Source organism: Cannabis sativa, chromosome 6, assembly GCF_029168945.1.
Source record: "Cannabis sativa cultivar Pink pepper isolate KNU-18-1 chromosome 6, ASM2916894v1, whole genome shotgun sequence".
Lineage (NCBI taxonomy): Eukaryota > Viridiplantae > Streptophyta > Magnoliopsida > Rosales > Cannabaceae > Cannabis > Cannabis sativa.
Genome location: NC_083606.1, coordinates 61,853,487 through 61,877,540, shown reverse-complemented (window position 1 = coordinate 61,877,540; position 24,054 = coordinate 61,853,487). Strand labels below are relative to the sequence as shown.

Genomic DNA, 24,054 nt, shown 5'->3' with positions numbered 1-24,054 from the left:
TGGAGCTAATTAATCATTTTTTTGGAGCCAAAACACCCCCATAGTGTAGCAAGGAATTGCCTGAATAACTGCTTTGATTAGCACTTCTTTGTCTGCCACCGAGAACAGACTTCTCTTCCACCCTCTAACCTTATTCCACACTCTCTTTTCAATAGCATCGAAAAGCTCACACTTTCTCCTTCCTATAAAGATTGGGATTCCAAGATACTTGTCAAAGTGCTCCACTGCCTTAACCCCAAACACGTCAACACAATCCTTCTTTGAGGCCTCGTTAACTGTCTTCCCAAAGCACATTTTTTATTTTCCGAAATCGATAGTCGCGCCTGATGCAGCTTCGAAACTAGCAAGGATCTTTTTAATTTAGTTACACTCCTCTCAGTTTTCTTCCACAAATATCAAATTCTCATCTGCAAAAAAAGAGATGAGACAACAAGATTTGTACCCTCCTGAACTTCAAGCCATGTGTACGACCGTTATCCTTTGCATCAAGAATTAGACTAGATAGAGCTTCAGCACAGAACAGAAAGATGAAGGGTGATAATGGGTCGCCTTGACGAAGGCCTCGATTGGGAATAAATTTCCTCATGGGTTTTCCATTCAACAGTATTGAGAAGGACACTAATGAGATACAATGGTAAATCTTATGGACCCATTGATCAGCAAACCCCATTTTAATCATAACTGCCTTGACGAAATTCCACTCCAGTCTATCTTAAGCTTTCGACATATCCAGTTTAAAGGCCACTTTTGACCCATTACAAAATCTATTACGCTTCATATAGTGGATGCCTTCAAACCCCAAAGTAGCATTGTCATGTATCATACTACCTCTAACAAAGGCGCTTTGGAACTCCGAGATCACCTCATGTATACTATTCTTTGACTAATTGGCCAGGCATTTAGAGATGATCTTGTACACCACATTGCACAGACTAATGGGTCTGAACTCTTCCATCCTCTTAGGCTTATCTGCCTTAGTGATTAGAGTAATAAAAGTGTCATTGAGGTGCTCCATCGGGGAATCATGATTAAGTATGTTTAGGCACACTTTCAAAACATCCTCTTTGGTGGTTTCCCAATACTTTTGATAGAAGAGCGTTGGGAGACCATCTCTTCTAGGCGCCTTAAGGGGTTAATGGAAAACACAACTTTAATAATTTCCTCCTTTGTAAAAGGTTTAAGAAGCTCATGGTTGGTTTCCTCTGACACAGTGTGTTTCACTTTCTCCACCATATCGTTAATGGCTCATTGGTCAGGTCTATTAGAGATGAATATTTTCTTAAAATAATCACAAGCCACCTCACTAATATCGGATTGTTTCTTCTTCCAGACTCCGTGGCTGCTCAAAATCTCTGTGATCTTGTTTTTCTTCTTCCTAGAGGAAGCCTTGTGATGAAATTTTTTTGAGTTTTTGTCTCCACTCTTCATCCACACCGCTCTACTACGTTGGTATAAATATCTCTCATGCTTCCCCATAATTACATTAAGATTCCTTTCCTCTAATTTTAAAGCTCCCCAAGTTTTAGCATGCATGTTCTTAGTAAGGTCCTCGACCTTCTTTTTACTTTCCTTGACCTTACATAAAGCTCCTTCTGCTTCATTGCATTCCAACTTTGGAGCTTGTTACCACACTTTGGGGTTTTGCTTTTAAAATCCCAATTCGAGGAACAACAATCTCTCGAGGTCCATTCCTTCTCAATAATATCTCCACATTCCTACTCTTCTGCCCAAACTTCCTCGAAGTGAAACCTGGATCTCTGTTTTGTATAGCAATCCTCCATATTACTATCATAATATGTGTTCAGTACTAGGGCCTTGTGGTCTAAACACCACCACTCTAGGTAGAAGGCTTTACGGTTGGGAAACAAATTCACCCACTCCACATTAGCTAAACACCTATCAAGGTTTTGAAGCATAAAGTTCTCTTTCTGCCCATTGCACTAAGTAAATGTATCAACTTTAGTTGTAAGATCCACTAAATCAAAACTATTAATCACCTTCCAAAAATTATCCATTTCTCTAACATCTTTTTCTCGCCCACCCTATTTTTTCTTAGCATGAAGAACCTCGTTGAAATCACCTCCAATGAGCCACGGACCACTAGCTTCCTCACTTAGCCGCTGCAATAGAGCCCAGAAATTATGTCTTTGGTTCTTCATAAGATCACCATAAATCCCAGTAAAATTCCAAAGTCTCGATTTCAAGTCACAAACAACAGTATGAATGTGAAATTTAGAGTGAGAAAGAATTTTAATCTTTAATCCCCCCTCTCACATTAGAATCAAACCGCCACTAAGCCCAACCCTCTCCACCAGAAAAAAAATTGTCAAACCCCAATCTATGCGCCACCCTTTTTGCTTGATTATTCATCAATTTTGACTCTGAGATGAACACCAAACTCAGCTTACACTACAATACTCTTTCCTGGAGTGCACTGAATGTCTCAGGGTTGCCGAGACCCTAGACATTCCACCACAAAACTAACATTACGATCGGCGACCTTTTCTAGCAAGGTCTACTGCTTTATCATCATCACTTAAGACTGATAAATCTTCAAGGTTAGAAAAATCAATCTTACCTTCACCAGTGTTCTCCTGGATAAAACTACTAACTTCCCCTTTTGTCGAGTTTGCTACCTATTTTTGAGCTTTGAGTCTGGCCATCTCCTCAGCCGATTTATTTTTCCTCCCTTTGGACTCCTTCCTTTGTTGTTTCTTTTCCCCGTGCCAACCTTTGGCATAACCCCCTCCATTTTATGTGTTAGTAGATGATGACCCATCACTAGTCTTCCCATGAATAATTTCTCGATTAGTTATTTTCCCCTCCGGTCTCTCATCAATTTCCATCTCACTAATGCCATCTCTTTCCTCTAGCGTTCTTTTTTTTTTAGAAATAATGTCCTCTTCTTTCCCCCCATTCATGTCTCTTCTCTGGCGCCCACTCTTCTCGTCCCTCTTCTCTCACTCCTTTCGATGAATCTAGTTCTTTTCCTTCGCAAGTGTCAGACAAATTACTTTCAAATCCACGTGTGGAGGGGAAACTCCCAGCCTTAGTCGTTTCTTTATTAGCTACTCCGTCGTTCCTATAACTTTTCCTTTTGAACAACCAGTCGTTCTTCTATCTCCAAATTACCCCTAAGAACCTGGTTTTCTTTAACCTGATACCTCTTTTGATGACTAGGCACTACTTCAACAAAATTCTTTTTGTTCCCATGGACCACCGAATCTTCTCCAATGGTTAAGGTTAACTCCTCTTTTCTCGTGTCTTCTCCCAATGATCTATTTCCTTTGCAACAACTTCGAATCTCACCAACTTTTTCAGCTCTAGCTGACTGCAGTTCTGTAGGCTCCTTGGGTGACTTGTCTGTTACCTCCTATTCCAAAACACATTGGATAATAGGGCGATCTCCATTATTACCATTGGTTTGGGACCTTCTCATGAAACTGTTTCCTTCCACCTTCCATTGCCGCTTCTTGATGCTATGAGCCATTAAGAATTCGAAGCAATGCTTGACCTTACTGTCTTCCTTTAGCCAATTTCCATAATATGGCACCATAGCACCAGAACTGTGTCTGGTTTTAACCTCCTCCAACCCGCAGTCCACTTGTTCATGGTCAAAGAAACCACATTTAAAACAGAGCATAGGGAGTATTTAGAACTTGAACTGAATCCACACGTTGCTTCCTTCGCTTGGGATATATCTTCCCACAAAGGCAGCCCTGTTGGTGGGATATTTAATCTTTACCTTGACAACATCTCTCATCATCATCACATTCGGATTAAGCCATTGCACCTATTTCAAACTCCCTGCCATACTTCCTAGCCTTTTAGCGTTGTTAATGGTCAAAGCATTTGGTGGGAACCCCTTCATTTTAATCCAATATTCCACATCATTTAGACTAGCTTCTTTTCATTTACCATTAGATGGCCATTTCTCTATAATCAAAATGCCACCATGGAAAATCCATGTTGACTTCTTGTACACTTTTTCTGGAAGAATTTTATCGTCAAAGGACAAGCCTACCACCGTGCATTGTTTCTCCATAGCAAGTATTTCCACTGACCACTCTCTCTCTTTCTCCCAAATTCTGGAGAAAACTGATTTGAAAAACTTAGTCGTGCGATGTCTTCTGCCCAGCACTCTTCCCACAAGAGAGCCATCCTCTGGCAGCCTCGACCTGAGACTCCCATTCATCTTCCACCTCCACATTCAAACCACCCGTAAGAGAAATATTATTATCCAAATCCTCTTCTATCAGGAGAGCACCTTTACCACCATACCCACGACGAAAACACAACACAGGAATGCTCCAAACAAAGCTCACACACTCACAGTCACGTACCACATACTCAAGACTAATCGTCCAGAGAGAACCATGGTTTATCTATCTCAACAAAGAGCATCTCGTGTAGACGTGTAGTACTAACTTGAGTTTGAAGTTTTTTAACTCCTCCATTAGAAGTATGATTTCGAATGTAAATAAATTATCAAATGAGAGAAAATTGGAAATAAATAAAGAGGACAAAGTCTCATTAGAAAAAAGCATATTTTTTTTTTCTCCAAAATTTATATTGTCTTTTTTTTTTCTGTATAAAAATCTATAGATATTGCTAATAATTAATAAAAGCCCTTAGTAAAATACAAAATTGAATTTTAACTTTAGTGTTGTCAAATGAGAATAATCGAAACTTTTCAGTTTCAGCCACTTCCTTCTTGCCAACCTTTTCTAGCGCTTTTGGTTGCCCCTTATTTGTTTTCAAATAAACAAATAAGTGGCGTTGACAGCTTTGCATGCAATATAAAAATGTTTGTTGCCCCTTGATTGTTTTCAAATAAACAAATAAGTGGCGTTGACAGCTTTGTATGCAATATAAAAATGTTGGTTGCCCCTCGTTTGTTTTCAAATAAACAAATAAGTGGCGTGGACGGCTATGTATGCAATATAAAAATGGTTATGGATGGAAGTACTACTACAAGGATATTCAACTTCTTTGACTCTTGTGTTACTCAGAATCTAGAGAGAGAGAATAATAATGGGGAACGACAGCTCTCGATTACATCTTCCTTTTCGCCATGGTCAACGACCTGGAAAAGCTAGCTCTAGCTCTTCTTCTCTTCATAAACCTCTCACCGCTGATCATTTTGCTGGAATAGCTCTTCTCACTCTCCGTAGTGTATGTTGTTGATTACCATTCTAATAGATTTTCTTGTTGTTTTTATCTATTTTGACTTTAATCGTTCTTGTTTTTTTCCTTCTTTTTCGGGAGAATTTAGTGAAACTGAAAAGAATATTTGCTTTGTCTGATTCTTTTAGGCGGAAATGAAGTTCAAGGACAAGTGGCTTGCTTGTGTTTCTTTTGGAGAACAGACATTCCGTACACAAATATCTGATCAGTACGTTTTCAGAAAATGTAAATTGTGTTAATTGTATAAGAATGACGTGAATCTTCGAAAATGATGGTATTAAGAATGCTTAAAAAAAATTGACCAGTTGCAGCAAAGAATAGGATTAAGATTAAGATTGGACATTTGATCAAGAATAATGTAGTAACATCATGTTATTTTCATCTAACGGGTTTTGTGTGTTTCGGTCCAATGATAATAATAAAAGCACAAAGTTTTTCATTGTGTGCAGATTTTTAAGCTTAGTTATTGAGTTTAATTTCCCCGTTTGCTTTTTTGGTTGATAATGCAGGACAGACAAACCAGTCTGGAATTCTGTGAGTATTGTCTTTCTTATTTTCTTATCCTAATCTTTTTCACTGGTGTTGTCATGTGTCATCCATTTGAGACACATGATGGAAAATGATTTAATTGGTAGTTGTGATTAAGGAGCTGTAGTGGAGCTTGTTTCTGTCATATATTCAAGATTCGTACTAGCTGCCTGAATTTAGTTGCTTCTATATTGTGGCTTAGACTTGTTGATAAACTATGAAATGATTTTGAGAGTATTGATTATTAGTTAAATGCTGTTGGATTTTTCCATTTTGTCAAAGATGTTAACATCTTTGACAAAATGTTTCTATGCGACTGGTAAGTAATCGGACATATTGCTCGGCTTGATTATATTTTGAACTTTTTTTCAGATTAATGAAATTTATGTTTAATACCGAACAAATAAATATACGATAGGATGCTAAAAGATTGTCCAAATTGATGAATATTCTCCTTTTCTTCTTCATTGAGCAACCATATCTTTCAATATGCAGGAAAAAAAGCTTCTTTTGGAAAAAGATGGACCTCATGTTGCAAGGATATCTGTGTTTGAGGTATGTATCTATAATACAGTGTCGCAACTTGACTAAATTTATGTGTGATACCTGTATAACTTCTATTATATATGACGGACTAAAGGACTTTGTGTGGGTGTATTAAGGATTACAGGATATGAGTGTGCAAGGCATTGGTGTGAAAATAGTCTGGGGGATAAATTTTTTTTAGACTTTTTGAGGGATTAGTTTTCATAGTTTTATTGAAAATGGATATGTAGAAGCTTACCTTTTACTTGAATCTGAAATGTAAAATGGTTTGACTTTACTAGCTTGCTGTAACTGTTGATCATCTTATGTTTTCCTTTGTCGCATTGTTTGTGTATCGCAGACTAATACTGTGTCTAGCAACACTCTGGTAGGATATTGCGAGATTAATCTTCTTGAATATTTAACGCAGGTAAGTGAAATTTTCATTGATTATATGTGGCGTTTACAATTTACAATTATCTCATTACTTAAGAGTTTTACTTTATTCAACAAAATTTATCTGTAAATATGTTCATTGTACCGTTGGTTTTTAATTGCAGCATAAACTTATAAATTTTGCTGATGATTTCTTCTAGTGACTAACATATGAAGATTTCTACTAGTGACTGTAGGATTGGCCCAGTAAATCACTGGCTAATTATTCTGGGCTGCAACTAATGCCATATTACCAAGTTTAGGATTTCAAGATAATTCTTGATGCCTAAGAGCTAAAAGAAGCAAAAATATATGAATCCGTGTATTTTTAAACTTAAAGAAGTATGATATTTGAGGCAGTCACAACATTCTTCAAAATTCTACAACAATTGTAACTCCTTGTGCCTTTAATAGTGGAAATCAATTTCTTTCCTTTGGAGTTGGTCATATCAATTCATTGACTAAGTTTACAGCTGCAAGCTTGTGTTATTGTTTCTTTACTAATTAATTGTCTCAGTCTCTTTGAAAATAAAATATTGATAATTTTACAGGGTGAGGATTCTGACCCTGAGGTGCTGGACCTGTTAAATCCATCTTCATCAGATTTGGTAGTTGGGAAGATTTATATTTCATGCTCTGTTGAGGTGCAAGACAAGTAACAAGTTTTGTTAATGGTTTTCTTTTGTTCTATATTTTATTTTAATACAATGGGGACTTTATCCTATTTTTATTGTTGTCACATTATTTTGATAAAAATTAACAGGATCCAGTTGAAACAGAAAAGAGTTTTGCAAGACGCATCTTATCTATAGTGGTATGTTCTGAATTATGTACTGAGAATTGTCAATTTTTGTTGTTGCTGATTTTATTGACTTGTTCTTGAGTAAGCTGTTAAATATGGTGTGCCTAGTTGAAACTCCTCACATAGAGATTAATTGGAAAAAAAATCTGAGCCTTTATATTTCTCACAGGACTATAATCAGGATGGGATGCTGTCATTGTCTGAGTTTTCTGATTTAATTAATGCTTTTGGGAATCGACTGGCAGCTGAAAAGGTCTGAATTTAAATTCTTGTTTCTACCTTGTATGTCACAGAAATTGTCTTTTATAGAAATTACAAGATTACATGATGGGGTTACTAGACTGAACCATCTCGTCCTTCTCTCCATCTCAGATTTATCAATTGGGGTTTTTGAAGTACTGGGATTTACAATTCTATTGCATAGGTTTACTTCCAGCCCGGCTTACCCGTCTCTCATTCATAACTTGAAAAGAAAAATAAAACTGTATTTCTAAATTAAATGTTATTTACACATTGTTGTGTTCTTAAGTATGATGAATACAGATCTTAAATTAAAGTCTTAGCCTTCAATGCTACATATTTTTGTACTTATTTATACTGTAACAACCTGAAGGAAAAATGCTATGGTTAGATGAAATTGACACCCCAAGCCAATCCTAAGACATCTGTTGGTAGCAAAGCTTCAAAATGAGTTTTAGTAATATGCATTACCTTAACATTTAGTTTCTCATTTTAAAGTGATTCAATCAGCTACAGCACTTACCTATATTTAAATCTATAAGGTTTAACTACTTGTTAATTCTGAGCTTGAACGTCCTTTGGTTCCCTTATTATTTCATCATATTTTCGTTGTCAAATTTTAATGATGAAGTTGTATTCACTAATTTTTTTTCCATCCTTATTAGAAAGAGGAATTGTTTAAAGCAGCTGACAAGAACGGGGATGGTGTTGTTAGCATGGATGAGTTAGCTGCCCTTCTTGCTTCTCAACAAGAAAAGTAATTAATGCAAATAACTTTTAAACCAGAAGAGTTTAGATAGTGTTGTAGGGTAGGCCTTGTAATACTAGACAAATAATGTTTGGAAGCTATGGAATTTCCTTTATTGTTTTAGAATTAGATATGTTCATATATGTCTATTTGTCAATAGACGTGCAGTCCTTCCTGATATTGTTTTTTTTTTTCCAATTAATATGGGACCTGATAATGGTTTTACATATTTTCTTATTGCAGAGAACCATTAATTACTTGCTGTCCTGTTTGTGGTGAAGTTCTTGAAGTTTCTGATAAGCTGAACAACATGATTCATCTGACATTGTGTTTTGACGAAGGAACTGGAAACCAGGTTATGGAAGGAGGATTTTTAACCGATACACAGGCTTCATATGGGTGAGAAATCGAAAGAACTGCATAACATATAGTTAATTTAAGCAATGGTGAATGCAATTAAGTCACATAATTGATTGCTACCACCAACTTTTATATTTGTAGGTGGATGTTCAAACTAAGTGAGTGGGTCCATTACTCTTCTTATGATGTTGGTTTGAATTCTGGATCAAGCGCTTCTCATATTGTGGTATGTAATCTTAGGTCTTAGGTCTGTCTTTTATTTCAATGACTGTCTTAAAGCTTTGTGTTTTTTTTTTCTTTACTTAACTAAAAGAATATATCGACTGTTCTGAGTGAGTTTGTCGTAAAGATATGAGCTATATTGTTACAAATACTATTGTTTAGAATTAGAAATATTTAAAATAGGAAACCTTCCCAACTCTGAATCCCTCCATACCCATATATATGCTATAAAAAAATACATAGATAAATATGCTGATGCTGGCATAGCTCAACTTACTCAAAGTAGTGGAATTTAGAACCTATTGGGTGTATTAAAAACAGGAATGCTTATTGCTTTGAAGAGGAAAAAAAATTAAGAAATACGAATGCCAGAACAGTTTTGTATTTAAATCTTTGTTGGAATTTCTCTAAAGCAAATACATAAAAATACACATGTTTCTCATGTGTGCGATAGGGTGTGAAGATGCAAAAACAGTTTTCCATTCATCACTTTAACTTTTTATTATTACTTTGCAAATGATGCTAGATATTTGGATGTCTTTACTTTTTTCTTTCCAAATAAGTTAATTCAAGTCTCCTGTTAACATTTTATTGTCTTAGGTATTGGATCGGAGGACAAAGACGCTTGTGGAAGAAACAATTGACAGCAAAATTGTTTTGTCAATGAGAGCTATATACCAGTCAAAGCTTGGGATTGGGCTTATGGACAAAGGTACTTCTTAATTTATCCTGACAATAAAGATTAACTTTTCCTGAAATTCCTGAAAAGTAATTAAAGAAGAAGTTGTATTTTCTTTGTGGAAAAACTTTAGTTGGAATCTGTTATAAGCTTAAAATTGTTGATGTTTTTGCTTGCACAGCTAGGTTCAGTCTTTTTCCTTTTTTGTATGTCAAATTTCTCGGCTGTTTACTTTGGCACACTATCTAAATAAATGCAGGAGCAAAAGAATTTTTGCTGAGCATCTCTGAAAAGCAAGGGAAGAAAATGAATACAACGGAGTCTGCTAAAGACATACCAAAGTTTGTTGACTTTTTCAAGGCATGTCTATAATATTTCCTACTTAATGGAATAATGATATTGATCATGAATTGACATATTTTTAGCAGTCCACAACAACATGATCAATTTGTTTTCATCAAATTGGCCTAGATTTTGAAAATGCAGCATATTTGATCCTTTGTCTCACAAGTAGATGAAGTTTGTTAAATGAAAACATTTTAGAGATGGTCAAAACCAGAACATGCCTGTTTAAGGGCATGTATTAAGATAGACTGTATGTGGTAAAATCTAGTCTTCTCACAGTTAGAACATCACTAAAAATTTATTTATTTAGGAGACCTTTAGTGAAAGAAAAAAATCAATTTGTTAAAAATCATATCAACCATATTTTACACTGAACGAACCATATGATTGCTCACTACAGACCAATAAATTAATTTGGTAAAATTTCTCATATTGTTATTATGGCAGATTCTCTTGTTTTATTGAGCAGCAGGCACACCTTCAACCACAATATCACTATCTTTTTAGACATTAAGTCAGTTTTTCCCGACCCTAATAAATACTAGAATTGACTTCTTATTTCAAACTATTGTGCAGAACCTTAATAACCTGTTTGTATGTTATTTACGTTCATTTTATATATTTATTTTTGAGATTTTTATTTGACTATTTTTTTCTTCTCAGTTTTGTCTAAATTGCAACCCAGTCCCATTGCCCCGTCACTTACTTCGTTTGTTATCATATGTGCTGGGCACACTTTTTACTTTGTTCTTTCCTTTCCATTTTCTATCCTGGAAAAAGTATGTTAGGAGTATCTGTGTCCATTTCATTCATTAGTGTATGTTTATCTGCATGACAATTTTCTCAAACCGTGTTATTTCTGTAGTTCTCGAGTTATTTTGAATTAGCACTTGCATTGAAAAGTTTGAGTAAGCTGTCAAATCCCAGGTCACTTTTTATGCAGAACATCCTTTACATGACTTGAATTATCGGCATTGGAATCCTCTATTGAGTTGAATGATTTTTTTTTAAGTTTGGGTACTTTTGTTTTGGGTGCAAGTAGGTAGTTTTATCTTTTTTTCTACAGGTGAATAAAACAATCATCAGTCTTTCTCCTCCAAATGAATCAAATCTAATTCAGAAAATTTCCCTTTGTTAATCTAAAATTGCGTCGTAAATTAGATAGGGCATTAATTTTCTTTTCTTCATCTGCTATCAATACCCATTTGTGAATATGTTGTGTTTAATCTTTTGTGTCGTAGGGTCAAATCAATTTGGCTGAAGCCAAGTACCCTGTGGAGCATTTTAAGGTATGTTAATCTTCTCTCTGTCAAACTTCCTTTCGTAGTTTTCTTGACTATTACCCAGTATGATGTGCCAAAGTTTTGTGGAAACTACTTTGACTAATATTTTTTGAAAAATCTACTCATAAAAGGAGATGACATGGTTAAAATTTCATGAATAGTTGCTAAGTTTCCTAAACAAAGTTTGCATGGCAAAAATCTTTGCTCAGCAACATGATTATCAATATATATTTAGTGATCCAAATCTCTTATCTAATGATTTTGGTGTTCTAATTAGTCAATCTTAATTTTCTTTGTTGATTTAGGTAAACAAAAAAATACAACCAATTATTTCCATTTTCTATTATTTTAGTGAATCATTGGATTGGATTATGACTTTAAGGTTTAAGTTGTAACTATGGACAATAGGAGGCTGTCACTTTGCTAGTGAGTTATTTTTGGAAAGAATGATTGATTGAGAACTAAAAGTCTAGGCGGATTATTTATATTCTACAGTAGAATGGTGTGGCATTTGTTGATTGCTTAGCTATTGGTTATTGGCATGTCTGGAGAGAAACAAAACCTTCAGAGGAAAGCAAAATCAACCTTGTCAGTACATGTCCACTAGTCATGGCTATGGGTTGGCCCTTAAGTGCCACATGTTGTAATGGCTTGACTAATAAATAAATGGGAGATGGTGCTATAATATCATAAATATGCAGTATCAGCATGATCCTTGATGAGGCCCTTTTAGGCCAAATCTATAAATATGTATAATATAAATTCCTTTACTCTTACTTCTAAATAGATTATGACATGGTCTTAGGCAATAGAATATCATATTTTTTATTTAGAGTAAAAAAAAATCATAGGATTGTATTTGAATTGTTACATTTTCTTGAATTCTTTTCTTGTACAGACGTTCAATGAATTCTTTGTGCGAGAGCTGAAGCCAGGTGTTAGACCAATTGCCTGCAAGGAACGGGATGATGTAGCTATTTGTGGAGCAGATAGCCGTTTGATGGCGTTTACAACAGTAGATGATAGTAAAAGGTTTTGGATTAAGGTATCAATACTTGCACTTGAAATATTTTCATCGGCTGTTATGTTCCCTTATCGCATTGATCATATTAATGTGATAGTCAACATGTAGTTAATTTCCTTTGGAGTTTTTTGTTTGCATGCCACGGCTATTTTTAAAATCGTTTCTGATAGACCAATGACATGTTTCTGGGTGCTATGATAGTTTGATAGTATTTTGTATAATCAATATAAAGTCAAGTATGATAGACTTGTACACAACTCAGAAAAAATAGGAAGATGAATTGGAAAAGTCTTATTGAACAGTAAAAAAAATTATCAGAACAAAGTACAACCTAGTCTTTCGATAAAACTTGGAAACTCCACAGAAAACACTTTAAAGTCTCCCAAAAATACAATCTCAATCATACCTCTCACAAAGCTAAGACTACTTATTTGGCCAATCAACGGGATGGAAGGAAAAAGATAGCACGTTAAAATATTACAACTCTGACAAAGAACTTATACAAACAGGACATATCATCTGGGAACTTGATAAGCCTAAGACTTATCTTATGTATCACAAAATGATTAAATGAAATGCTTAGTCTCTTATGTACACAAGCTGAGTTGTCTTAGTGTTTTAATTCTATTGGTCCAATTGTAATCGTAGGTGGCCTAAGTCTTTTCAAGACTAATGCTTATAAATAGAGAGGGAGCAACCTCATTTAGCTTAGCTTGGAATTAGATAAGAGTAGATTCTTTGTGGAGAGACCAATCTTCTCGAAAGATTGGGAATTTGGAGAGACGAGCCTCTCGAAAGCTCGATATTGTAATTTCGTGATTCAGAATAAAAATCATTTGAGAAATTCATTATTGGTATTTATTTTGGGAATTAGCTGATAGAATATTTCTACTCTAAGATTATTCTATCAGAACTTCAAACAAAACCCTTTAGCTTTAATTTGTTCATTAATTTACTCCCTTGGTCGCCTAAGTGAATCTAACCTGGGGTCTAACAATGTACTCCTATTACATTCTTTGGTTTATATCAATAAATCTGTGATTTTACTGTTTATGTTTATCAGTACTCTCAACATTTCTTCTATTCTTTAGGACCTTTCTCTCAGGTTAAATTTGGTCACTTATAATTCTGCGTGTGTGTGTGGGCGCATGTACTTTACATATATTCTGCTTTCTAAGATTTATGATCAAAGGGTAGCACGACAAGTGTTGAGCTACCCTATTATTATTACTAGTAACAACCTGCGCTTCGCGTGCGGTTATATATTGTTTAATGATGATTGAGTCATAAAAATATATCAAATTTCAAATTTTGATATTTTTTATATATATTTTAATGATATAAGTAACTAATTAATTATTTTTTCAATCTTAATAATACAAAAGAAAATTAATATCTTACAAATTATTTTAAACCTAGTAAATTATAATTTTTAATTAATCAAATTATTATTGCTATATTATTGAATAAATTAAATTGAAATTCAAAAAGTATATATAATATAACAATTAATAATTTTATAAAAAACTCATGATTTCAAAACTGTTGCTATCACCAAATTTGACGTAATTACCATTACAATCAAAGTCATTATCATCGTCGTATCTCACTTATAATCGTCACAACCATTCTCAATAAGTTTGTTCCTGTATACAACATAAATTAAATATTGAGTTAGCTACTCACTTTTATACATAAATAAACCTGTAAAAGTATCTAATCAAAGTAAATCGTCACTATCATTAATAAGTTTACTCTATATAAAATAAATTAATGGTTAACTATTCACTTTTATACAAATGTTATAGTGAATAAAATATTAAAAATAGATAAATCCTCACAAAAAAATAGAGATATTAAAAAAGATAATTGAATATAAATCTATAAAAAAAAAAAAAACTCTAACTACTATCTCAAAATCGTTGTCATCACCATATCTTGTAGTCGTCACTATATTCAAAGTAGATGTCATCACCAAATAAAAGAAATATACCAAACAATTATTACTAAATTTTAAATAAAGTCATTTTAGAGCGCGTGTCATCAAAATATATATAACATTTTTTTTTTTAATTTTGAAACTTTAGTTGTTAGATATTTTTAAATTAAAATATATATATATATATTCTACATATTATTAAAATAAAATATATATATATATTGAAAAACTTCTCACAAAAAATATATATAATATCTCTACATGCACTTTTAATTAATTTTTTCTTCATTCATCATTTTATTAGGTGGATTCAAAATGTTAAGAAAAATAATAATTGAAAATCATACTGAGAAAAGCTATAAATTAAGAATATTTTAATATATGATTATTTAACTTTTGCATGAATAAGATAGTAGTATTATATTAGCGAAAAATCTATACTTACATTCTTAAAAAAACCAAGGACAGAAAGACTTACTTCTCTCCCTAAGGAGATAAAAAAAACACCATATATAATTGTTGTATTGTATGGGATGCCTTCAGAGGCAATGATTTCATAATAAAAGTCTTTCCACTACCTGAAAGGAAACCAAATAGAAACTAAGTTATATAAAATAATGTAATAAGTACAATCAGACTCATTATGATAAATAAATACTCTATGAGATTAGTCTCATGAATTATTAATTATGGAATTAGAATGTGTATCTAATAAAATATTTTTCTCATTGTTAGCATGTTTCTTTGTTAAGTGGTATCTTCCGAACATGTAACCACAACATCGATATTAATAATTTTAAATATCAACATTAATTAATATCAATAAGAAAGAATACATAAATTAGAAAAAAAATGCTTTCTCTTACAAGCAAAGCAATTCATTTAGATTAAAACTATGTTTGCCCATAACTACAATGCAGCTATAACTAAAGGAGAAGAAAAAAAAAAACAACAATGGAGTAATACAAAAGAAAAACAATATAGTATGCATGAAAAAAAATTGAATAATACAAAAGAAAAATAATATATTATGCATATATGGCTACAATGGTGGTATTGACAAATAGAAAGAGCAATAATGGAGATTGATAGAGATCCACAGTATTGGTAAATAAAAAAGAGTTTTAGTTACATATTATAAGGTTAAGATTTATATAAATGAGTTTTAGTTACATATTATAAGGTTAAGATTTATATAAATGAGTGATAAATAGATTAAAAATAAAATAACAAATGTATATATACACATAGTCTAATTTTTTGTGTGATTTTTTTTCTAATATTATAAAAAATAAATTTATAAATATTATTTTTTTTTTGTTAAATTAATAAAATTCGTTGCTTTATATATATATAATACTCGGTTTTGATTTTTTTTTTTTCATATATATATTTATATATATCATATTTGGTTAAGATTTTGTTGAATTTAAAAAAAAAAAAAAAATTGTTAAAAAAGAATTGTTATACATGAATGATATGTATGATATGCTAGCCTATATATATTTATATATTTATAAACTGAATAAAAAAATAATAAAAAAGAGAATTAAGGAGAGAATAGATAATAGTGTTTGCTATGTTATTTTTTTAAAATTAATTAATGTTTAATATTACTAAAAAATATGAAAAAAAGAAAAAAATATTGAGGCACATATTTATGTATCTATTAAAAAATTAATAAAATTAGAGAATTAAGGAGATGAGAAAAATAACTTTATAGTGATTTTAGAGCGTCATGTCACCGACTCATACTTCTCCTTTATATATATAGATAGATAGATATAGATATATAGATATATAGATATATTTTTTAATTTCTTAATCTATTTGTGAAATTGATTTAAATCTTTAAATTAAAAATCTTTATATTTAAATTTTTTTTAAAAATAATTAATGTTAAATAATGAAAATAATACAACGTCTACAATCACTCTACTAATTATAATACAAAGTGGTATGAAAATAAGTAAACACTAAGAAATCAATAAGAAGCATCTTAAAAAAATATTTTATAACTTAACAATATCCTTCTTAACTCTCATAGTCTTGCCAATAAACTTTCATTTTTTCAAGAATGAAAGTGTTGTACTTGAAATTGACCACAAATACTTCTATATATTATATGAAAACCTAAGTCATAATATAATAAACATATTATATGAAAAATACCTCAAATATTTCTATATATTTTCTCCTTAACTGGCACTCAACATGAACTTTCATGTTGGCTTCACGACTATTTGCCTTGATCCACTCACTTCTCGCCACATAAATAAGCTTTCAAGTATCAAAAAGGTCGCGCAATTCCATCTACAAAATAAATATAAAAAAGAAAACAAAAGATAATCTAAATATTGACCAATAAGAAAGGAATTAGAAGAGAAAATAAACACACTCAAAAGTAAGAGAGAAATAATTATGAATTTATGAAAATAAAGAAATAACTAAGATTGTAATTTACAATTGTGTATATACAATTAAATAGATCAATTTCCATAAAAATAAAGGAGAATAGTAGAAGATGATGGGAGAGAAATGTTGAATATATTTTACCAGGATCTAGATTTACTAACAAGTATGTTTCATTAACATCCTAATATGAATTCTAAAACAATGAAATAAACACATAAGAGTTTAAGAAACCTTACATTGGGTGTAGCGGAATATAATGACTCCTTCCGTTCAGATCTCTAGCCCTTGATTCCTTTCTGTAGCAGAGCATCACCAAGATCTGAACCTGGATCTCTTTCTCTCCTTCCTTTGATGCTGATTCTCCTTCTAGTTGGTTGATTTTCCACAGTCTTACATACTATGATTGAGATACCACTTGATGTGTGTGGGCACTCACTCATTCACTCAAGGATTTCGAAATTTAGAGAAGAAGAAAAGAGAAGAAGAGGTTTCGGCTATAGAGAATAGATAGAGGCTCAGTTTTCATCTGACAAAGTTCACAAAGTTTAGTGTGAATGAGAGCCATCACTATCTATTTATAGGTAACCACCTAGGTTTAAGTTAGAATTATTTGACATTAAAATAATGAAAAAATAAATGATAAAAGCCTACAATAGTGGTCGGCTTGGGCTTTGGATAATGGACCTCACTTATGCAATTTTGCTGTTTTATTTATCATTTCTGCATCTCATTTTCTCAAAAACGCCAATTTTGAAATTCAACCATTTAAATGCCAATTCTAATTATTTAATAACTAAAATTAATTATTAAATAATATTGTCATTTAATATATTTATTAATTAGACATACAAAGTCTCTTAATTAATAAATAAACTTAGAATCTCTTTTCTTTACAATTTCGCCCTTGCTTAGTGAAAATTCACAAGGTAGACATAGTCTAACTTTAGAATTATAATTGATTAATCAAAATCAATTAACTGAGTCTTACAAGCAGTATGGTCTCAACTAGTATGGGGACCATGGGTCTATATATCCGAGCTTCCAATAAGCAGATCAAGAATTTATATCTTAAACTCACTGACTTATTAATTCTTCGTTGAATCCACGCATAGAACTTAGAATTGCACTCTCAGTATATAGAACGCTCTATATGTTCCACAATATAGATACGTCATTAGTTATCCATTGTTATAATCCTAATTTGATCAATGACCCTCTAATAGATGATCTACATTGAATAGACACTAAGTTACCGTTACACTTTCAATGTATTTTATCCTTAAAACACTTAGCTCCGTATAAATAATATTTCAGCAAAGTGAAATGAGATCTCAACCATTTAACTCTGTTTAGCCAAGCTCGAAGGATATCATCGTTTCACTTCTAAATTCCTATAGAAGTTATAGATTCCATATTTATGGTAGCGCTCCCACTCAATTATACTATCATGTTCCCAAAATGTACGTATCACCCTGACCCAGAAGTAGGCTTAACTAACAAATCAAAGAACATGTATAATACTCTTGAGATCGAACCTAACCATATCAAGATTAAGATCATTTGATCTAGGATCAACAGGTGATATTGAATTGAATAGATATTACGGTAAATTTTAATATATCTAATCAAAGTTCAATATCGGTCCCTTCCGATGTATACTCCATACATCCGATGCTGGTAAACTTTGTCAATGCCCTGGAAAGGACATAACACTTATCCAAGGTGTAAGAATACCTATCGCTGATTATCATGTCAATCTAAATCCAGTGAACTGACAAATCAGGGAATAAACTTTTGAACATATAATTAAGATTATATTCCACTGTTTTGACAACACTATAATCATTAACAAATTCATATGTTCTGGACTTAATAGAATTCATACATTATGTACATATAATCATGAAATAAATCATGTGAACCATGCAACATAAAATGTTATTTCTGTAAATCTGATTATATTGAAATGAGTTTTATTTAGGGCATAAAAACAACAAGAAATATATATAAACAATCAAATAAATCAATTTGCACAAAAAAAAAAAAAAAAAAAGAATATGAAAGAGCGATTGAGAGAGAGATAGAAATATATTTTTAAGCTAGTTGAGAATTTTGTTTATGGTAGTTTTAATTTATAGAAAAGAGAAATAAAAAAAAAATTCAGATAGATATTTTAGTTTTTTAAAATTGAAAATTTATATAAAAAAAACAAACATCATTCGTAAAACGCTTACTTCATGCGAATCAATGTAGGATTAATAATAATAATAATCATAATAATGTATATTATATATAGTATTTTTTTTAAAAAAAAAAAATACTTGATTTATGCTTAGATATTTTTTATTGAAAATTTATTAAAATTTGTAGATTTATGCTATAATAAAATATTAAAAAAATGAGAGAATTAAGGAGAGAAGAGAAAATAATATTGGAGAGATTATAGAGTGCCATGTCACCACCTCATTCCTCCCCTTTATATATATATATCTATATATATATATATATTGATACTAGCAAAAAGCTATGTGGGAGGCACGTATATTAAATTTTATGCTAGTTTTTTTCTATGTTATTTGAAAGTGATACAATTAAAAATTAAAAAAAAAATATTATTAGTTATTAGGTGAGATTATTATTATGTGTATCTAAATATTATAGTTTATAATGTTGTCAATTAAAAGTGAATACCGAATGCAATATATTAGTATTTAAGAAAGCTTGATGATTTAAATATGTTCTTAAGTTAATCCAAAAATAAATTAAAAATTGATGTTCCAATACTTAAAGAAACATTACTTAAATGGGTGTAAGATAAAAAGAAAATTAAAAATCAATCTCTAAATTGTTGATAATTGAAAATAACATTTGTCTAAAAATTGTAGATAAGAAAACTAATGATAGTCACAATAGTGTAATTTTTGTATTTTGCACTTTTAATTCTAACCGAGTGCGCATATATCTGGATTGTCCATTTTTTTGTTGATAAATTGAATATGGTAGTGTCGACAAAAAGTGAAAACCATGTTTAACAAAAAGTGATAGTATTCTATAACAAAATACTATTAAATTATTTTAAAGTACTATATTTTATAAAAATAAAACTCTATACAATTAAAATTTCATATTTATCTTTATTCAAAAAGAAAAAAAAAATAATAAAAAAAAAAGAAATAAAAATGAAAAGTTTCTATTATTATCTCTACTGCCTTTCTAGATGTGAATAATGGTCTCTTCTTTCTTCCATATTCTTCTTTATTTTTTGTATATTGTGTTTGCAGCATATATGTAAATTATTACGTAACTTTAAAAAACTTTGCTCTTGGAAACTAATGCATATGCCGAGCACTTAGAATCATTTGTTAGCTATAAACTTTGTTGGGTTTTTTTCGCCATTGATGTTTGGTTTTGTGAACTTTGATAAAAGTCACGCTTCTTTTTTTTATTATTATTATTTATATATTTTGTTATTAAGTTGTGAAGAAGAAAAAAGAGAAGTGCGGATTGGAATATCATGATTCATGTGTGAATCCATGGGAATGTCCAAATTGTAATATGAAAAGGAATACAATAAATAATTAAAGAAAACCTAATCGTAGATGTACAACAACAAAAGTCCAATCGTATTTTTTTTTGGATTTAATGAGATTTATTTTATTTATTTTATTATGTATACATAAAAAGTAACACATGAATTTTTCATAAATCATTTTATTTTTAATAATAAACTATTTTATTTTTAATATAAATAAAAAGTCACCCATGAATTTCTCATAAACTAAGAATTCTGTTATATAGGCACACTTTATATAGAATAGATATTGATTGATTATGCATATTAAAGAAGTTTTGAGACTTAAAAAGCTCTTCTAAAGCCATGTCAAACAGGCCGAGATCCATTTGAATGAAATACGCCCAACTTTGTTTTCAAAAAAAAAAATAAATAAATACTCCCAACTTTTCTTTTTCTCGTATTTCTTGTACTTTTAATTTCAACACCTCCAGATCTATTTTTTTACATTTTTGTCCTCTATATTTCAGTTCACATCCTAGTTCCAAGTATTTATTCTTTAAATTTCAAGTGTACTTTAATTTTCAACTGTTTACTCTGCAGAAATATGCACTGGACCATATTTCTGTCCTAACCTAACATGTTATGCTTATGTTTCCACAAACAGTATGAGGTCCTATTATTTTCTTTATCAACTCTCAGATTCTGAATCTTCAATATATTTTTTCTTTGGGCCATCTTCTATCTAGGGACGAAAGTTTTCAATAAAAGGTCTTCTTGGACCAGAAATAAGTTCCAACGAATTTGATCATGGATCGTTGGTAATATTTCGTTTGGCACCACAGGTATTTATCTTGATTTTCTTCTTGTTTCTCATGAGTTTTTGTTAATACAAATCTTGATTTCTTATCTTAGAGATTTTATTGTTGCAGGACTATCATCGTTTTCATTTCCCTGTTTCTGGAACTGTTGAGAAATTTATCGACATACCTGGTGCTTTATACACAGTAAGTTGAAGAAAACGTAGAAGTCTTTATTAATTTATATATTTTTAACTTCATTCCTGTTGTTTTCCTGATATTTTACACATTGATTTCCCTCTTATTTTTTGTAGGTTAACCCCATTGCAGTCAATAGCAAGTACTGTAATGTATTCACTGAAAACAAGCGAGTTGTGTCAATTATTTCAACACCTGATTTTGGAAAGGTTTGTGGATGCATTCATTCGGCTCTTCAACATCCTTATTTATGTATCGTTTTGAAATATATGATTATGTCTCTTCCTTCTTTTTGCTTTTCGTACGTGGTGTATAAATTGTACCATAACTTTGTTTTAGGCCTCTCTATTTTTACTCTTTAAAAATGGATTTGCTGTTCCAATTTTTGTTGCAGGTGGCATTTATAGCTATTGGAGCTACTATGGTTGGAAGCATAACATTTTCAAAGAAAGCGGGTGACCATGTGAAGAAGGGAGATGAGGTTGAAATCCATGATTCTCTGATCATAAATATAAACATATATATACATATATTCGGTTGTATTATTGTATTATGCACTTTTCCCCTAATAAGTATTACATGTTATTGCAGTTTGGATATTTCTCATTTGGTGGAAGTACCGTAATTTGTGTCTTTGAAAAGGTTAGTTGTTTATTCTGCTCTTTATATTGATTGTCACCTCCTTTTGAATTGTAGCTAGCTAGTAACATCCTCTTCTAAATGTAAACTTTTGATCTATGTTATAGTTCAACCTCATCGTTCAGATTATTGAATTCTTTTTACTTATTTTAACTAGATAACTAAATCACGTTTCTTCTCGCTATTTCCTGTCTTTGGAAAAACAAAAGTACAAAAAAGAAAAAGCAATAATAAACAATCATGTTCTTAACACAATAACAACACAGAAGACAATTGTTGCAACTAGTAAACAGATGAAGAATGGGATACAACTTATTTTTGTAATGCGATAGTTATAATGATCACTGGATGTATTGTGCTGATTTTAAACTATAAATAGAGTTGTAAGAAGTTAAAATATTCGAGTTTTTCGACTGACTTGACATGAAGATTTAAAAAGAAAAAAACCGACATTAATATCTGAAATACTTTCACTTATAATTGTGTGGGTTTGTTTCGATGCAGGATTCGATTACAATCGATGAGGATCTCTTAGCAAACAGTGCTAGGTCACTGGAGACACTGGTGTGTGTGGGGATGAAGTTAGGTGTAGCAAAGAACTCTTCCAACGTTGAACTCCCAAACTTGGAAACTTTTGCCATAAATTAGATCGACTTGTTCTCATTTTCTATTTAGTTCATATATGGCCTCCCGTTTTTTGTATAATAAAATGGCTAAAACCTAATAATATATTATAGGTTGGCTCCTACCCTCCAATAATTTTTATTATAATTAGGGTATTTGTTATGTATTGTGCTATACTTATAATAACAGTAATATCAATAAATATCATAATCAAGTTGTGGAGGGCGGATTATAAATCTAAATTTCAGGAATTAAATATCAATAAAGATTATGAGTTGCGCTCTTTACAGACACAAATCGAAGATCTAACAATGAATTTTGATGAAAATAGTGTGTTTAAAAGTTCAATCAAATTGATAAAAATGTTAATTGGGGATAAAGCCTGCATTAATACCTTCCTTTAGCTTTCAAAGGTAGGGGCTGCATCTGAACAGGTTCTAAGTTGTCTTTATTATTATTATTTGTTTTTTTTGAAGACTAGTTTATTCAAAGAAACCATAACTCATGTCTTGAGATCATTAATACACATCAGCAAACCAGCTGAGAAAAAGGCATAAAAAATAGAGAAATGCTACAGGGCACCAGTAGTGCCTAGGACCCTCCTATATGTCAATATCGCTATTGGTCTAACTAAGTTTTGAATCAGGTTTTATATAATTTAATATAATAACTTTTAGGGAGTATCATTAGTAAATCGCAACACGACATATCGAGAGGATGTTAGGCACCATGGATGCCTAATAGCAATTCTCTAAAAAATATTGTTTGTGTTTCCTGGGCAAAAGTGGCTAACCAATTAGCTACTTGTTATTCAGTATGTAAGTATACGTAATTAAATCAAATTCAATAATATAATAGTAAAATATTATTTTCACGATTGATTATTAATTACCAAATAATTATTTTTTATTTTATTTGATTAAACAAAATTTAGGGTTTTTAGCAAGAGATAAAATATAGTAATAGAAAGACAATCAAAAATTAAAAATTAGAGAAATAACAATGAGAAAAATAAAGATTATAATGATTTTCAACTATTTTTTTTAATTTTTAAAGTAATTATTCAAAAATTAAAAATTAGAAAAATAACAATGGGAAAAATGAAGATTATAATGATTTTCAACTATTTTTTTTTTAATTTTTAAAGTAATTATTCAAAACTTTTTTTCTTCCTATTCAATTGATAAGTTGAATTAAGGTATCGTTTGGTTAGAGGTAATGAAATGGAATAGAATGGAAAGGAAACAATTTTCATTCCATTGCTTTGTTTGGTTGTATTTTAAAGTATTGGAATGGCATTACAATGGAATGCTCTTTCTACCATTTTGGTGGAATGGCTATTCCATTTTAAAAAGAAAGGAATGATCATTCCAATGTAACAAGAAAAAAAAATTAATGATTTTTTTATCAATTTTTTTTTTATGCATTTTTAAATTTTATTCCATTCCTATTCCCATTCTCATTCCTATTCCTATATTTTCATTCCTCCCAATCAAACGTCTCCAAGTAAATAATCTGGTTAAGACTTACAAACCCAATCTTTGTGAAAA

At 31.2% G+C, this 24,054-nt stretch overlaps 1 protein-coding gene across 1 annotated transcript; it reads left to right on the top strand.

The window, feature by feature from the left end:
• Positions 1-4,893: 4,893 nt before the first annotated feature.
• On the top strand, positions 4,894-22,726 carry LOC115725433 (phosphatidylserine decarboxylase proenzyme 3-like). The gene is made up of 21 exons (XM_030654947.2): positions 4,894-5,175; positions 5,316-5,395; positions 5,697-5,721; positions 6,211-6,270; positions 6,602-6,670; positions 7,227-7,319; positions 7,439-7,489; positions 7,647-7,730; positions 8,383-8,474; positions 8,709-8,864; positions 8,967-9,051; positions 9,648-9,759; positions 9,986-10,086; positions 11,313-11,360; positions 12,253-12,399; positions 20,993-21,088; positions 21,176-21,250; positions 21,358-21,450; positions 21,636-21,722; positions 21,833-21,883; positions 22,385-22,726. The coding sequence occupies exons 1-21, from the start codon at positions 5,035-5,037 to the stop codon at positions 22,526-22,528; spliced, it is 1,890 nt and encodes a 629-aa protein (XP_030510807.1). The 5' UTR covers positions 4,894-5,034; the 3' UTR covers positions 22,529-22,726.
• Positions 22,727-24,054: the final 1,328 nt, after the last annotated feature.